The sequence below is a fragment of the Ambystoma mexicanum genome, chromosome 7q (assembly GCF_040938575.1).
Source record: "Ambystoma mexicanum isolate Mex_15411 chromosome 7q, UKY_AmexF1_1, whole genome shotgun sequence".
Taxonomy (NCBI): domain Eukaryota; kingdom Metazoa; phylum Chordata; class Amphibia; order Caudata; family Ambystomatidae; genus Ambystoma; species Ambystoma mexicanum.
Window position 1 is genome coordinate 314,158,837 of NC_090941.1, and position 18,131 is coordinate 314,176,967.

Consider the following 18,131-nt stretch of genomic DNA (forward strand, 5'->3'; position numbering starts at 1 on the left):
GAGTATCGTCATCGCTACATAACATACACAGTTAGATCTGTTTCTATGTACTAAAGGACTGCACACCCAGCACGGAGGTGCAAGCTGAAGAGAGCAAACACATCAGCTCGTAATGACAGGCGGAGTGCCTCCCAGCCAACACTTTCCAAGAAAAGGATGTGCAGAAAGCAAACACCAAAGTCAAGACACTGTGCAACCAGTGTGGTGAAATCTACAAGGAAGGCACGCATGGCACTGCATATGGGGCAGAATAACCCAAATGGGAACTTCCCTGCATAGAAGTCACATCCAAAATGTACCCTTTGAGAGGTAAGGCAAGTGCTATTGTAGCTCACACAGCAAAACGTCAACACTCACTGATGCCTCTCACCTTCTTTGAGCACCTTTATAGTTCAAGAGGGTATTTTAGCAAACGCATGGTGGATACTTGGACTTGTGGCTTTGCCTACTCCAACATCAGCATGGATCTACAAGTCTCAGCAAGAACATTTTTCTGGTCAAAATCTTTTTTTTAAAAAAACAGGCGTTGGTGTATCGTGACAAGTCGGCCATAAATATACAAGTGTACAGCACTTTGAACATTTCACAATGTCAATTTAGCTAATTCAGAGGAACCATTAGCACATCTCTCAGCAAAGTTACTCTGTAGCCAGGAGGAGGAGGAATTGGGCCAGAACAAGACCCAGCTGTGCTCCGGCATAAACCGCCATGCCGCAGCTTAGTTCCGTGTAGACCCAACTTTACAGCACACATCCCAACACGTGTTCAAAATGGCAAACTTGAGGCACTTGCAGCGCTCTGCGCGAGGAGTCGCACCATATGAATTTGTGAGATTATCATTTCTGGGAATGACGGATGTGCTGCATTTACATTGTAACCAAATAGCCATAACCAACCTTTGCGCACTGGAAGGCTCCATTTTACTCAATACGCTCACTGGACATCTAAACAGAGCACTTAATGTGCACAATTAACGACTATTCGAAGATGAAATGCATTGAAACTCACCTGTGCCACTGCAACCCTGGTCTCTGGCATACTTTCCACACTTGAGGTTGAGAAGGAAATTAGGTCGGGCTCTGGTTTCACGCTGGAGCTCCCTACACTCCAATTTTGGGATGACGCATAGGAAACCGGCTTGGAGGACACCGTGATCAGGTCCCCCTTTTCCTCTTCTTCCTCGTCATCTTCCTCCCCGCTCTTTGGCGAGACGCCGCTGTGCTGTGGATTTGCTTCTCTGGAGACCGTGTTAATGCTCATGCTGTTCGCCACCTTGCTTGTCACTCCGTTGAACTTCCGGGAATCGTCCATCTGCAATTCAAGGGTTCTTACATTATTGATGCAAGTGCTGTCAGTTGTGTACAGTCCAGCATACGCGGCTGTCTCTCAGGAAACGTATCCCCTGACCTAGTCGTCTCAGTGTCACACCCGTGCCACACTCAATACTGGCATGCACATTTAAGTATAAAAACACAACACGGACTCCACTATCCCTTTGGCCTCAACCACAGCAACGATCAACTGATCAAGCAGACAGCCGAAGAGATAATTAAACAATCTCAGCATTAAGAATAAAGGAACTCGTGCATGCAGTACACAATTGCATTTTTTCAAATAAAATAACTACTGAATAATATACAAGGTATAAGAGAAAACTCAGTTGAAAACGTGCCTTCTCCAAAGAATGGAAAAGAACCTAAAACGTGGCCACAAAAATCATCAATCCTGCAAAGTCATATTTGCGCACTTTGAGCGATGGGAGTACTTACCGTGTACGATCTGGGGACCGAGGAAATGCCCTTGGCCTGCGCCCCGAAAGGCCTTGCCGTGACCACGGATGTTATCCTGGCAGCGTCGGATTTCTGGTAACCTCTAGGGAGGGAGGCTGTAACTCGAGCAGGCCGACTTTGTGCATTTACTGAATAGTGTGTGGACAATGAGGCGGCCTTCTGTTCGTCTGGGGGGCTTTTGGTTACAGCGGGGATGGAGTGGTTTTGCGTGTGCGCTGCGCTGTAAGTGAGTTCACTTTTCAAGCTCCGGGGCGCGTCCACTTCCACTGTGTGGCTTTTTCCTAGAGCTGGTTTGGGGGGCGCCTTTTCTCCCTCCCCGAGCACATCTTCGTTCGAGGAATAGAGAGTCCGCTCCACTGCCCGTGGCTGTCTGCTCAAGTAGGAGCCCGCGCCCGGCTCTGCCTGGGGCCTGGTGATAGGTTCGCTCTCTTTCGTGACGCTGGTGATAGGTGCGCTCTGTTTTTGAGACTGCAATGAGCTGTAGGTGTTTTCGCTTTTTACGCTACGAGGGTGCTCCGCTTCCAAGTTGTAACTGGTTTCAGAAACTCGTTTAGCGGGGGCTTTTTCTGCTTCACTGAATACATCTTCATTGGATGAATAGAGCGCGCGGTCTCCTGCACTTGGCCGGCTGTTCGTATACGAGTTCAGCTTCTGCTCTTCCAATGCCTTCCTGGGTACCGTGGCTATGGGGTCCTGCTGTGTGCCATAAGCGGTGTCCCTCTTTGAACTACGGGGCACGTCCACTTCTAGTGTGTAGCCTTTTGCGAGTGCAGGTTTGGCGGGGCCTCTTTCTTGGTCGCTAAAAACATCTTCATTCGAGGAATAAAGTCTCCGTTGGTGTGTGCTTGCCTCGCTGCTTACGTAGGAACTCCTCTCTCGGCCCTCCCTGCGGATGACAAAGTGCAGATTAAAACACTCAACCGCGGTGTGGAAATGCGACATGACCACTGCAGGTTTACATTTCACACTGGGAAATTCAAATGGGGATGCACTTTAGTTTTTTCACATTAGGATTGCAAAAAAGTGCTGATAAGCAAATTAAACAAGATGGCAGGTGCACTTGACGATTGCGGTGGTCAATACAAAAGATCACCAAAACAATATGCACTTCAAGCATGGCTTATGAAATCCACACAACTGTTGAATAGTCATTAGCCAGCGAAGTTCTGGAACCAGGGGAGACTGGAAAATTAAAGGCCGATTTGATAAAATAACAGGTTTTCCAATTGTAGACACCTGAAATCTCACATTTAACACAAAGCAGCCCCATTAAGCACGGACCAACCCTTAAGCCACTACCAGAGCCACTCTTCTCTACCCACGAATATTGAGAAGACTCATGGTTTCAAACCTCAGAATGGTCATTTAAATCCAACTTCTCTCTCAACTAGAGATTAATATCAACCTTGCCTTTCCTCTGGTGTGACTGGAGCACTTCCCCAAAATGTCCCACCGAAGTTTTTGTATATGTGCCAAATTATTCTTGCTGTATACATTTGTGAAAATAGCTCAGAGCCCTGACAGAAGAGCACAGATCTGAGGTCGCTTTAGTGGGAGCCAACCCATCGAACACCAACGTACGTATTCACAACATTTCTGTATATGCTACATTTCTAGGTACCAAGCTCTTATGCTTGGCGATTATAAGGAGGAGTGGAGAATACACTCCTCCTTTTGACTTAGGAGAGCTGGCACCTAAACAAAGTGTCAGAAACCTGCTTTTTGAGTGTCAGGAAAGAGCTGAAAACCTATCTGTCAGGGACGGGATGAAGCTGTCCAAATCAGGTAAGAGTCGATCCATGATCTGAACTTCACACGAATTTCCAGAATAAGGAGGAGTCAGAGGAAAGGTATATAGGGACTTTTTCGACAAATAAGAGAATGAATGCCAAGGCTAAAATGGGATGCATGTTGCAGAGGTTTAACATTATGTTCTGCTGTATGGCAAACATGTATTCCAGTGATTGATGTTGGCTTGGGTGGCCACTCATGAAGGTAATGGCAAAGCCTGCTGAGGGAATCTTCTGTGACACTGACCGTTCCATTCAAGTGCAACCCCAGAACCATCAAGTGATGCTGAAGTGGCCACACCCAGAACCTCATCACTAAGTTGTCGAGGGAGTGGAGACTAGTGCCTCCTTGATGGTTCAAACAGAAGGAACAAGTTACTTACCTGTAACTGTTGTTCTCCAGCATGGGTCTGGCATGGATTCACATGCTCATGAATATTCCCCGTCAGGCTTGGAATCCTCGGTAAAGAAAAAAATCAGTATCAGTTTCGTTTCTGATCTGTCTTTCTTAGTAGTAACCAATCACTGGTCTCTGGGTCATACTGCCCCCAGCCAATGACTGCCCTCTCCCTAAGCCCCGGGCCGCCCCTCGCAGTCATCCTCAGATTCGGTAGCACATAAAGTGGCAGTATGACCAAGTGAAGAGCCGCAGAGAGGTAGGAGGGAGGGTTCGCATGTGAATCCATGCCAGACCCATGCTGGAGAACAGTTACAGGTAAGTAACTTGTTCCTTCTCCAGCATGGGGTCTGGCATGGATTCACATGCTCATGAATATAAGATTACATAGCAGTACACACATGCACAACCACGGGAGGTGGCAAGGCTCAACATTAAGCATTACATAAAACTCAACATTATGCATCTCTTACCTCCTTGCCAGGCTCACCTTAAGCGAACAGGTTGCGCAGCACTGCCTGGCCGACTCTGGACTCCTCCCTGGAATCCCGGTCGACGCAGTAGAATCTCGTGAAGGTGTGCGTCGACCTCCACGTAGCAGCCCTGCTGACGTCCAGCAGGGGCACACCAGACAAGAACGCCGTGGTAGCAGCGATCGCTCTGGTCGAATGGGCTCTGGACGGCCGGGCAACGGTTGGTTTGCCAACTGATGAGTGCATGATGCAGCCAGAGAGCCATCTGGAAATGGAAGCCTTTGAGAGCCTTCACTTGGTTCACAGGTCCAAAGTTCACAAACAGCTGTGATGTCTTCTGAAAAAAAACTCTTCGTTCGGTCCACGTAGAACTTCAGCGCTCTAGCTACATCCAGCGAATGAGCGACGAAGGCGATGGGAAAAAGACTGGTAACACCAAGGGCTTGTTGAGATGGAAGTCCGACAGCACCTTGGGCATGAAGGAGGGGTGCGTCCTCAGCACCACCCTCGTCTCGTGGAAAGTCAAGTATGGAGGCTTGCAGGAAAGGGCCTGAATCTCTCCCACGCGTTGTGCAGAGGTGATGGCCACAAGGAACGCTGTCTTCCACGACAGAAACTTCGAGAGCCGAATGCAAGGGCTCGAATGGCGAGCCCATGAGCCTTGTCAGCACCACGTTGAGTTCCCACGCCGAGGCTGGAGCCTTCACCGGCGGAAACGATCGGAACAGTCCTTTCATAAACTCCTTCACCAGGCGATGAGACCACAGGGACGACCGTCCTGCAGCTCTGGTGTATCGGGAAATCGCTGCCAGATCTTTCTTGATGGAAGCGTGAGCTAGTCCAGCTTTGGCCAGCGACAGCAAGTACGGTAGCACCTGAGGGGCTGTAATCCATAGAGGGTTAATCTTCTGTGCACGGCACCTGACAGAGAACCTCTTCCACTTGTGTCCGTAGCACTTGAGAGTTGAGGATGCCCTGGCCTTTGCAAGAACCTCTCTGCAGTCAGCCGGGATATCATACCCTCCAAACTCTAGTGCTGCAGGAGCCAGGCCTGCACGTTCAGCGACTCCGGGTTGTGATGAAGAATGGCGCCTCCTTCTCTGGAGAGAAGATCTGCGTCCGTCGACAGTTTGACTGGTGGGGACGCTGACAAGTCCAGAAGGTCCGCGAACCATATCTGTCTTGGCCACCTCGGTGTGACGAGGATCATCCTGCACCGGGACCTCTTGAGTTGGTTGATGAGCCTGAGCAGCAACGCGTACAGGAACAGGTCTTCCCAGGGGAACGAGAAAGCATCGCCCATGCTCCTCGACTGGGGGAACCTGCTGGCGAACCTCTTGGCACTTGAAGTTCGTTGCCATCGCAAACAGGTCGATTTGGGGTTTGCCCCATCACCGGAAGAGTTGATCCACTTGATCCTGGCGTAGTTCCCACTCGTGGCAAGAGCGCAGCTCCCTGCTGAGCGAGTCGGCAATGGTGTTTTTTATCCCTGCTAGATGAAAAGGCACCAGAAACATCCCCTGGGCAACAGCACAGTGCCACAGATCCTGGGCCTCCTTGGATAGGGCTGGGGATCTGGTTCCTCACTGCTTCCGGATGTAGAACATCGTGGTGGTGTTGTCAGTGATATCCTCACCACCTTGCCCTTGAGCGACGGGAGGAATGACTTGAGGGCCCAGAACACTGCTCGGAGCTCCAGTAGGTTGATGTGGAGCGGCCTCTCCTCCGGGAGCCAAAGGCCTTTCGCGTGAGGGAAGCATCCGTCGTCACCGTCACTTGGTATGCTGGGGTCTGAAAGTCAGTGCCCGCGGCGAGATGCATGCGGGTGCCCCACCATCTAATTGCCTGGCGGAATACTTCGTTGAGCGAGATCTTGTCCTCAAAGCTGTCCGTCGCTTGTGTCCAACAGGCGTCGAGTAACTCCTGCAGAGGACGCATCCGAAGCCTGCACAGGCGCACCAGGTCGATGCAAGAGGACATCATCCCGAGAAGGGACTTGATGGACCTCACCTTGGCCACGTCCGTGGCCAGCAGACACTGTACCTTGCCCGGGATGGCCTGCGTTCTTTCCTCCGACGGCGAGGTCAACTACGCTACTGTATCGAGCTTGGCTCCCAGAAACAGCGACCTGCGACGGAACCAGGTGGGATTTGGGGAAGTTGAGGAGAATCCCAGGTCCGTGAGCAGCCGGACGGTCTTTTCCTTGCGTTCGACGGCGAGTTCCCTTGTCCCTGCTCGGATGAGCCAGTCTAGGTAGGGGTAGACGTCGATCCCCGCAGGCGCAGCTGTGCCGCCACGACTTCAATCCGAATGGGAGGGCCTTGAACTGGTAGTGCCGCCCTTGGACTACGAACCTGAGAAACTTTCGGTGTCCTTTGAAGATGGGGATGTGAAAGTACGCATCCTCCAGATCCAGCGATGCTAAGAAGTCGCCTTCCTCCAGCTGTCCCAGCACATGCTGGAGGGTGACCATCCGGAACTTCTGTGCCTTGATGCATTTGTTTAGCCGACGCAAGTCCAGGATGGGACGCCAACCTCCCGTCTTCTTTCTGACGAGGATCTGGAGTATACTCCGAGTATCTGGAGTATACTCCGGAGACCCGGAGCCTCTTTGGGACGAGCTCAATGACTCCTTTCTTGAGCATCGCCCTCACCTCTAACAGCAGTTGAGGGATGTGGTTTTCCGTCCTGGCCACGGAAGGGATTCGGGGGCACTTCTTTAGGAATTCCAGAGTGTGCCCGTGGGCCAGGGCATCCAGCACCCAACGGTCGGTGGAGATGGAATCCCACACGCTGACGAACTTCACCAGCCGGCCTCCCACCAGGGTGCTTCGGTGCGGTCCCGACGCCACGCCCGGTTCAGTCTTGTTTGGAAGCAGCCTTGCCTCCTTGGCCTCCCTGGCAACGACGACGAGATCCACCAGACTTGCCTCGTGCCCGGTAGGCTTCTTGCGACAAGGAACGGGACGCTTGACGGTAGGTCGAGAGGCCGCCGCCGCCGAATCCTTTGGAGGCACCTTGCTTCCCTGCGGAGTTCTGAAAGGGCGGCCGCCGTTGCTGCAGAACTCCCAAGGCCCGAGCCGTCTCCGTGTCGGTCTTGATGGCCTGCAGCGACTCATCCACAGTCTTTCCAAACAGATTGTTCCCGTCGAAGGGCATGTCCAAAACCTTGGCTTGCACGTCCTGGCGGAAATCTGTCGCCTTGAGCCACCCCCGCTGTTGAAGGCAAACGCTGTTGCCCAACTGGCGCAAACCGGTGTCGGCAATGGCTGTGGCCACAGTTATGGCGTGGTCCGATGCCACCTCACCCTCCTGCAGGATCGCCAGGGCCTCTGCCCTCTTGTCGTCAGGGAGAAAGTCCAACAGTGGGGCGATTTTGTACCACAATCGCCAGGGCTTTGGCCGCCTTAATCGTCATCGCCGCCGATGAGATGACTCGTCATCCCACGGCGTCCAGCTTCTTTCCCTCACCGTCCGCTGGGGAAGTTGAGGATGAAGCCGATGCCACCCCCCCGCTTTCTTCTTGGCCGCCGCTGAGACGACCGAATCCGGGGTCGGCTGCGCCCTAAGGCACAACGGGGCGGCGTCGGGGACCCGGTACTTCTTCTCGTACCGGTCCCCCTTGGCAGGTGTCATGGACGGGTTCTTGAGGAGGGCAAGACCCTCGTCCCAGATGTCATCCAGCAACGGCACCGCGAGGACCTTCTTCCTTTTGGCCTTGCGCCGTTGGTAGAGTAAGCCTTCCTTCTTCTCCTAGGGGCAGAGTTGAAAGAGCTCGGATGCCCTGGCAATCATGGCATGAAAGGAGCCAATCTCGTCGGGCGGGGACGCCCGAAGAATCGGAGACGGGAGGCCAGTCCCGTCGTCACCACCGTCATCCGTCCCCGTCGTGGCCGTGTCCGTTCCCGTGTCGTCCCTCGGGATCAGGGAAGGCAACAAAGGCTGAGAGGGCCGTGAGGGCTGAAGGGGCACTGGATGATTTCTCCTCCTCTTGTTCGGAGGGCTTCCCAATGGACCCTGTACAGCTGGGTCGTCCATCGGGGGTAGGGGCAGTCTCGTCCTTCTCTCCGTGCATAAGACTTGGATTGCCGTCAAAATGGCCGCCAAGTTGTCCTGAGGCTTGGGTTGCGACCGGCGTGCTGGGAGCGGCGGTTGTTCCTCCACGGGAACCTCGTCGTCGTTGCCACCCTCGCGCTCGTCGTCCCCCTCCTCGGGATTCCTCTGAGGGGCTGGGCCTCCTCCAAATTCTCGGTCAGTTCCTCCTCGGAGGTTGTATCCGTAATGGCCACCGCCTCCCAGCCTCTCTTTTTCCACCGGGGTCTTCACAGGGGTCTTCTCGATGGGTTTAAGAGAGGATTCCCACTGCGGCGGCAGGGAAACTCTGGGCCCCAAGGTCGCCTCCACTGGGATAGCCTCCACAGGCCAGGGCCGCAGCGACTCCCTCGATAGAGGCCTTAGCCGGGTGAATCAAGGCCTTCACCACCTTGGGCGCGCTTGAGGCCTTCACCTTAGGGGGAGGGTCACCGCCTCGCTCCCCCTCGGCCGGTTCCTCCAAGATCGACCAGGGCCTCTCCTGAAGCTTCCGGGTTCTCGGATTTTCTCTTCCCCGAGCCAGAGCGTTGGCTCGCGGTTGATGTCGGTGAAGGTGCGCCCTGCCTGGCAGCCGAGGAGCCCGACCGTTCGGCACTCCCGGTGCCCGCAGACTCGAGGTGCTTTGCCTTCTGTTGGGCCTCTGTCGCCGGGGCGCCCTCACAGGACTTAGAAGACCGCTCGGACTTCTTCTCACCTGCTGGGCTCTTGCCTTCGAGCCAGTTGGAGAGACTGGTCCGGCGATCCCCCATCGTCCGATCCGACATGTTAAAGCAAAACGCACAGTCCTTCTCCAAGTGCGTTTTGTCCTCGTGGAGGCAGTAAAGGCATTTTCGAATGCTCGTCCTCCTTGAACACATTTTGTAGGTTGCATCCCGGGCAGATCCTGAACAGTTTGCCGGGAGTCGAGCTTCCCTTCTCCTGGGCCATGTTCTTCTCATCCACGAGGTAGGCCTCAGAAACTTCTGTAATCCTCCAAGAAGCGTAACTCGACGAAAACTTCACCCTTGAGGGGCGTAGATAAATCCGAAACTGGTCCCCGTTGATCGGAAGTAGAAACGGTGGACCTTGAGGCTCGATTAACCGAAAAATAAGATAAGTCTTTTTGAAAAAAGCGCAAAACGCAGTAAAAGTTCGAGAGCTATAGCACGAGGACTCCCAACACTTGAGCGTGCAGTAAAAATCTGAGGATGGCTGCCAGGGGCGGGGCTTAGGGAGAGGGCAGTCATTGGCTGGGGGCAGTATGACCCAGAGACCAGTGATTGATTACTACTAAGAAAGACAGATCAGAAACAAAACTTGTATTGATTTTTTCTTTACCGAGGATTCCCAGCCTGACGACGGGGAATATTCATGAGCATGTGAATCCATGCCAGACCCCATGCTGGAGAAAATTGAAATTAACCCACTCCCCCGCTGCCCCAACTACTTAAATGAATTTCCATTGTAGTGGAGCGAGATACAGCGTCAGGGCTAGAAAAGTGCTTTCAGCTTGAGGTCGTTTATGCAGAGGAACCGCAGAGGCTGTGCATTTTAAGGTCATTGCAATTGGCTCTCCACTTGAATTCATAAGGTATAGAAATCGGATTTAACGGTTAGACAAGAGGAACCACCTTTGCAAGATGGTACTTCGGGTCCCCCTATTAGATGGTTTGAATCAGTGAAAAAGGAACTTATTTTCGTTAACTGTGTGTGACAGAATGCCGTATGTGAGGGCAAAATAGCTTGAGTTTGTAGTAATACAATTGCAGGTAGCTCAGTCTCGGAAAGTGAGGTCTGCTAATCAGATCTCCCTTTTATAATGCCTCATGCTGAAAAGCATAATGCAAGCATGTTCCTCTGCTAGGCCTCTGTAGCACCTATGATCAGAAGCCTTGTAGTTTGGCAACAGAGGAGTACAGTGACATATGTATTCCTGACAACAGATTGGTGGAACCAGCAGGGACTGCCCCTTTTAACCATTGGCACACATGATCTAAATATGTGCCCCCCCCCCGCCCCAGAACCTGGCCACAGATGAAAATGTAAATGTAGGCCATACGACATGGTTTCTGGGAACTCAAAATTATACTGGGCAAGATAGTTTTGAGTCATTTTATCATCATCATCAGCCTTGGTTTCTACTGACCTTTCTGTTAAAACTTCCATGTGTTTTCACTGTCTTGGATTGCGTTTAACCCAAAAAAGACCATTTGGTATCTGCATAGAAAAAGCCTTTGTCTACCCAGGGAAAAGATTGTCACCTTCGAATAAGATGTGGAATGCCACCAGGGAGGAGAGATGGGTCAAGTGTTTCAGAGGACATGCTCTGTCAGGGCAAAGGAAAGCACACCATGGTGGCTATTAACAGAATCTTCAATGTAGGCAGACAAGAGAAGAGACGTCTCAACACAGACTCGACCCAGCATAAGCCATTAACTTGCTTATATCGAGGCGCTGGAGGCAATCATCTTAACTTAGCGAAAGCCATGGACTCCCCCCCCCCCCCCCCGCACAGTAAGCCCCAGATGAAAGCATTTAAAGGTATTTGAAGTGGTTCTGCCTGCTTTACATGGCCCTACTGACTATTAAGACCCCACTCTCAACCTTTTTTTAAAAGACATCTTCAACAAACGTGACACTTCTGGTGAAAGTATTGCCATACGCCCAGTCTTCAGATCCAGAGTTGTCACTTTCATGACAAAATCTGCATATTCTCTGACTTCACATACAGTGGTAGTTGATAGTGTTTTTGGCTAGGATTTTTAGTTTAAAGTGGCCTGTGTTTATATATCTCCATTTGGGCATTCTTTCTTGATACCACAACACGATTTGTTTGGACTGCTACAGTGATAGCTCACATCCCTCTTTAAGTGTACAACCTGCCCTCAGCCCATGCTACCGTAAACAGGTGAAGGTGGTTTATTTGTTGGGCTGTGGCTGTTTCACTAGTAAGATTGAAGGTTTAGTAGTGTGGGGCTGAGCAGAAGTTCAATCCACTAGTCCATGTACTCCTGAAGAGCAGTAGTCCTTTTGTCACACCTTGATAGAGGATTGGTCACAGTTGTTGGTCCATCCAAATTACAAAAGCACACAGGTCATTAGGCCAGTATTCTCTGGAAACACCACAATGTGGTACGAGTGATTTGAAAACTGAAGCACAGACTTCTGATGGAAAATACTGTGCCATTTAACCAACCAGACTGCTCTAATCATTTGGGCATTCAGCAAAGGCCATGGAAGACTCCCTCTTTGGTGCTCACACAACACCATCTAATTGTAGCTATTACCCTGCTGGGCAAAAGTGATACTTGAAAGGTACACAGTAGGTTCAGTAGATCTGCGTAGCGTTGAAAGGGTGTTCCCTAAACCTGAATCCAATCAAGAACGAGCGATCAGAAGGATAATTCAGACCAATTTATGCAAAAAAGAAAACAGTAGATCAAACTGTGTGATCCTTGGCAATTGAACTGTCTAGCTGTGAGCCTCATCTCACAAACCAACATTGGGAGTGCCGAGGAACAGACTAGAAAACTGTGGTTATTCTGGACTTCCTTAAATGCTACAATTATACAGTGCTACCCTCTGATAATTGCAGTGAAATCAGCATTGCTTAATGCTGCTCCCATTTAATTGCGCTCCACCAACGCTAAAAGTTGGCAGTTCTAGCTCTCCAACTAGGAACAGGGTAAACTGAAGCACACGTGAAACATTTGAGTTACCAGGTTTCTAATATTCCACTTCCATGACAAATCATCGCTACTCTTTGGTGGAAAGTGCATTTCTTAGAATATTTTTTTTACCAAATTGTTTATAGCAAATGGTGGGTAGAGGTCAGGTATATAGGCGGGGTAAGATGGGTTGCTTTGGGGGGGTCTCCCTTTGTATTTTGCAGTAAAACATGCACTTTTCTTTGACCATTTTACTATTGCGCAAACAGATTGTGTTCTTCCATCGATCCACATCTCCAAGGGAGATGTTATCTACTACACTGTTACACTTTGACAGCAAGCACTAAAAAAAGGGGGACAAAAAAAACACATCTGAAAGTGTTTGTCCAGACAAGAGAGTATCTAACAATGATAAAAAGCCAGATGTAGGTTTGTCCGTTGCAGTAGCTTCACCTGTTGTCACCACACGATATGTAGTGGTCCTACTGTGTCAATGAAAACCTGCACTTTGGGCCATGTACACTGCCTCTTACACTAGTTTTAAACCACAAATTCCGTAAAAAGGATTTCACCTCAGAAGCAAGAAGCACACCAAGGTTGTGGTATGGGATTTTTCATTAATAAAATTTAAACTGTTCTTTGAAGTCGGGTATTCATCAGGTATTCATCGGACTACTTTTCACCATTTCTTTTTATGATAGCTCTCCTGGACGTGGTTACTAGGTTTTCACAAGAGAAAAAAACAAGCAGCAATAGTACAGATGAACACATTTAAACGTAGTTTACCAGTGACGGTTTAACCTAGGAAATCTGAATTTCGATGTCTAAAAGCTAAAAATATAGACCATCTACAGTAGGAGAACAGGATATTGTGTGCGCGTGTCACAGTAAACTTGCAGAGCACTCTCCAACAGCAACCAAGTCAACACTAGAATGACTAGAATGATATTAATGGAAGGACTTGGAGACATCCATATGAAAATAAACGAGGAATTCAAAGCAATTCATTGGGAAAGCTACCGAGTCCTACTTGAACAGGTGAGTCGTATCAATTACCTGCATGAAAGTGATTAAAAGTGCGCAGGTTCATCACTAATAGTCTACCTCATGCCCAACACATTTTATATGGTGTTTAGATAGCACACAATTCAAAGATGTTCTTGTTGAAATATACCATCTTGCAAAAAGCTATTTAAAAAAAACTGATATAGTGCAACTCGACAAATTAAATCACCTTGAATTAAAATGGATCACTCTGCTTTTGGGATATCAGCCTTAGAAATTGTTGAAACTTTACACTGAATAACAGACTGCAGGACATAATGGCTCTCAAATGAATAAGATTCAATTTTCTGATACAGTTAAATACTTTGAAGTACTAAGCATGTTGTCCTACCTGATGCACTGATCAAGCAGAATGCATTACACAAGTCTAAAACAGCCATACCTTTCCTGTTGCATTTCCCGGAATGTTTTGGTTACTCTCTCCGAAGACTCCGATATTCTCTTTTCAATATCTTCCCGTTCTTCCTTTTTCTTTTGCAAGTCCGAGGTAAAGCTTTTTCGGCGATTTTTCCATTTTGCTAGATCCTAAGGCAAGAAGAAAAGCATCAATTGTACAGCCAGCTCACTTTCTATAGTCCTCGCTGGAAGTCCCGGCTAATGAGAGTGTCCTGGGGATCCCATTACACAGAAACGCAAGCAATGAATTCCAACATGATTCCTAGGCTCTCAATTAACATTTGATCTCCGTAAGGCATAGTCTCTTGTATCCCACAATAATAAAACCTGCTCTCTATTTAAGGCAAAGCCTCATTACTCACTTTGCATTTTTGCTCTTTTAATCTCCATCGAATGTACCATTTGCACCGCCTCTTGGTGCCAAGACAGAAAGGACTGTTAACCCTCCCTCCTTTCTTACACCCTCCCTCCCCACAGTCTTTCCTCGCATCCTATTAAGTGAAGCTCCTTCGCCTTTAAGGTGGAAGTATATTCTGGGCAAGGTCTAGTGGGTAGCTACATTTAATAAGCTACACCACTTTGTATGTTTAAATTTGTATGGTCTTACTCAGTCACATTTTTGCTTCAGTAAACCTATAAAAAGTAGGTTACGAAAAGAAAAACTATCCAGTCAATGAACAACAGCAACATCAAATGATGCCGCTCTTCAAAAGATCAAACGGTTGGCCACTGCGTATAAACAGCTGCATGAGCAATCCAGTTAGAAGTAGAAAGAGCTTAATTTGTCCCAAGGACACCAATATCATTTGCATCTTAGAGAGATGGTTTCTAAGGTGGAGTGTTTTAGCATTGAAGTCTACAGGTGGTCATTTCATTTAGTGTCGGTCTGGTGCATAACGTGGCACATTAGCTCATCATTGGATCCTAAACAAGATCACGAAAATCTGTTGAGAAGCAGAATATTTGGTTGGCATGTGGCATCCACTAGCTGCAGCACAGATTATTTTTCTGCTTTTATACCATATTAACCAATGAGGGGTTGTTTCAATTACTGTATGCCAATCAGGTTACGGCACAATGATGTTCAGCTTTCTTGTCAGGAGCAAGTGCGCCTCTCGGGCTCCTGTGAGACAGTGCCTGGGGCAGTGTGATCACCACACATGTCCTGTTTTTCCCTAACCAAATAACTTGATTTTTTCTTGCCTTCATCTAAATTGTCCCCTTGTTGTATAAGTGTCATAGACCACCATCCGCTATGGCTCTGCCCCTGCACCCTGGAAACCATGGTGGTTGTTGCTCCAATGAGTGGGAGCTGTGCAAATGCCCACTCACTGCCAGAGTACTCTTACCCGCTGCTGCGCCCAGAGTGCTGTGCCACCCACCTGCTGCCCCTGTGCTTTTCTTCATGCTGATCAGAGATTGAAGCCCCAGAGTTCATATCGGAAGGAAAGAGAAAAGAGCACAAAGTCACCATATGGAATGGTACATTTATAGCAAAAGGGGCGGGGGGGATGGGAGGAGGGAATAGGTGTGTGTCCGTGCTTGTGTGACGCAAGAGATATGAACCGACCTATGTTTGGACACCGGAAGGAAGCCTCTGGTTTTCTTTGGACAAAAGTGTGTTAGGAAGATTTTTCATTTTTATGCCAGACCCCCAGCACGTTTTTCTGGAGTTCTGGAAATGTTTCTTCTCCTGAGTGAGGGCAGACTTTTTCCCCGGACCATGGGAGCCCTGTTGGTGGTCTCCTGTTGGACCTCCTGAGGCAAAATCCCCTTTACCAGAGTGCAGGACTGAAGAATTGAGGCGGATTGACCGGGCGATAAACATTCATCCATGGAGCCTGTGAAAAGGCACCAAAACTGCAGACTGACTGAGCACGAAGAATCCTTTGCTGGGAATCCTTTCTCTCGACTGCTGCGACATCCCTTCCAGACTCCCTCCTTTCGTCACCATGACCACCGCTGCTGAACTGTGAAAGAATCCGGTTGCATCTTCACAGCTCCACAGGTACAACTCCTCAGGTACTGTGGTACTCATGGTAGTACATAGCTTGAGTCATTCTTTCGCTCCTTTGCTGCTGGAGTGCCAATTCTGGTGTTTGGGTGTTCACCCAAACCCAAAGCGTGTGCACCCATAAGGAAGCCTCCTCCCCCCCACCCCCAAGGTCCCCGAAACCTTTTTGACCAGCAAAAGTCCTTTACTTACTTGTAACTGAAGAATCCTCTGGAACTTCGCCTTTTCTGCATATGTGCCTGGTCTGCTTTTCTTCCAATCTGACTTTGAAGAACTCCTACCTCGATAGGGACGGACTGCTAAAGCCTTAAGGCCTCTGAAAAGTTATACAAGTCTTTTAAAGTACTGACTTGCTACTGGCAGTGTACACACTCGCACGTCTTGTTCTCGCTCGCTTTGACCCCACTCTCACTGACAGCCACCCTTGATCGCACTGTCATTCATTATCATACCCTCGGTCATCTGTTCTCCTTCCCTGCACCTCTGCACTCCCCCGTGGCTACTTACATGAGGCCTATAAATGCCAACTACAACAAACAGCAGCAAACGTAAAAACCTACTGTCTGTGTGGAACCAGTGGAACGTCACCTGTTTGCGGCACCAATCATAAGTAGCTGCGATGAATCCGATGGAGCCCACACCAATTTCCCGGGGCCAGTCTCCTCCCACATGGCCAGGGCACAGCAGCCACTACCCGATTCTGACCCGGAGATGGTATTATGAATAGGACTGCCAGGAGGAAGTGATAACTCCATTGGTACAAACGCAGTATTTCCCCCTCTAGTATGAAGAAAAATATGTGATGCCTAAAATTCTGATGGCATAAAGTCACTCTAGTCAAGATACCATTCATACTTCAGACTCAACACAAACCTAACATCTCCTGTTTCGAATGTTTTCTTAAGTGAAAGTTCTGAACAATATCACTAGACATCTTAGACATTATGTGAATGCCAACTCCCATAAGGCCCAAGATACCAAGATGAGTAAGTGGTTGATGCAGATTGAAGAAAGCTGCAATCTGAATGAGCGGACTAGCTATTTTGGAAGATCCAGAGTGCGTGGGACAGTTAAAAATGCTGTCCACACTCAAACTGCAGCGAGAGCAGGAGAAGGAAGCGGTATGCGAGAGGAACGCACCAGAGCAGAACAAGAAGGCAGACAAGTCCAGAAAGCAGCTTGCAATCATCCGAGCTGCTTACCAGCGTGGTGCAACGGCAGGAGAGATGTTGCAGGGATCGCTGGAGAACCAACAGAACACAGTCAGCAACAGCAAAGCTACCAGAGACGCAGTCACAGTGAGAGACAGCAGTCTTTGATCCCGGTCGCAGAGAGAAGCTGGCGGGTGAGCTGGAAGCTGCGGGGAGAGCCAGAGGAAGGTCGGCCGAGTAATGAAGGCTGACCCAGAAAGGAAGCCTCAAGGAAGCTTCATCAAGATGACATGCCACGGGTCAGGAACACTACGCAACACCAGCGAGTCCCCCCAAAGCCATAGGGGACACCGGGGCGTACCGACAGGCATTTAAGCAGACAAAACACAAGAATATTTGAATACCAAACAAATGAAGCGCAAAAGCAGAACTTGAACAAGTCTCCATATGTGGGAGGTCAATATGGGGAAAGTTGGAGCAAGTAAATCCTAAGCAAGTAAACGGTAAAGATATGAGCACAGCAGCAGAACCTTAACAAATCCCCCATACATGGGATATCAATGTGGGGAAGGTTGGAACAAGTCATTACTCCAACAAATAGAAAGACAGTGAAGTGATACAACTGTTATGTTAAAAGATACTGAATTCCTGATAAAAGGAATATATCAGGCAGTCAACATTTGGTAGCAAGGTACCTGGCAGGGGAGTAAACCAGGAGGTCCATCAAAGTTGTACAAAGAAACTTACTTATTTTACAAAACACATGTTAAGAGTATACCATGCAAGTTTGCCATCCTAAAGAAATTATTGTTTGAAAAAAACATGTTTGCCATCCTAAGGGAACTGTAGTTTGAAAGATACTTTTTGCCATCCTCAGGAAATCGTTTTTTTGGAAGTGACACTCACTATTCTACCTAAATACAGGGGAAGAGAACCACCCTCTGGATCCAAGGAGTTCTCCTTCGAGAAAGTTACTTCTATTGGATTTATTTATTTTGAACACTTTTTGCCAAGTATAAGTTGAAGATATTTCCTCACACCCTTAGTTGAACATTTCTAGTGTGAGGATCAGATTAGTATGTTTTGGACACAAGGATACTTTATACTATTTGACGACTTCACAGACGGATCTTTAGTTTTAGTTTCCTAGGTGGGGAAACTCTTTAGGAACAGAGACAGATGCCTCCCTCCAACCCTTTGTTTTACTAAAGATGACCGATGTTGAGAATATTACAACTTTATGTCTGCCTCTCCTTTCTGAACCCACACATAGCCCACATCCAAGAACCCCTCTGCAAAAACCGATCTGAATTAAA

At 48.9% G+C, this 18,131-nt stretch overlaps 1 protein-coding gene across 13 annotated transcripts in view; it reads right to left on the bottom strand.

Moving 5' to 3' along the window:
- Positions 1-18,131, bottom strand: part of LMO7 (LIM domain 7) — an 824,605-nt gene that overhangs the window by 150,671 nt on the left and 655,803 nt on the right. For all 13 annotated transcript variants that reach the window (XM_069639161.1, XM_069639155.1, XM_069639156.1 and 10 more), the window contains 3 exons: positions 13,637-13,779; positions 1,770-2,676; positions 1,009-1,311 (listed from right to left, as the gene is read on the bottom strand). In XM_069639161.1, coding sequence (XP_069495262.1) covers positions 1,009-1,311; positions 1,770-2,676; positions 13,637-13,779 — 1,353 coding nt within the window. The remainder of the gene's footprint in view (positions 1-1,008; positions 1,312-1,769; positions 2,677-13,636; positions 13,780-18,131) is intronic.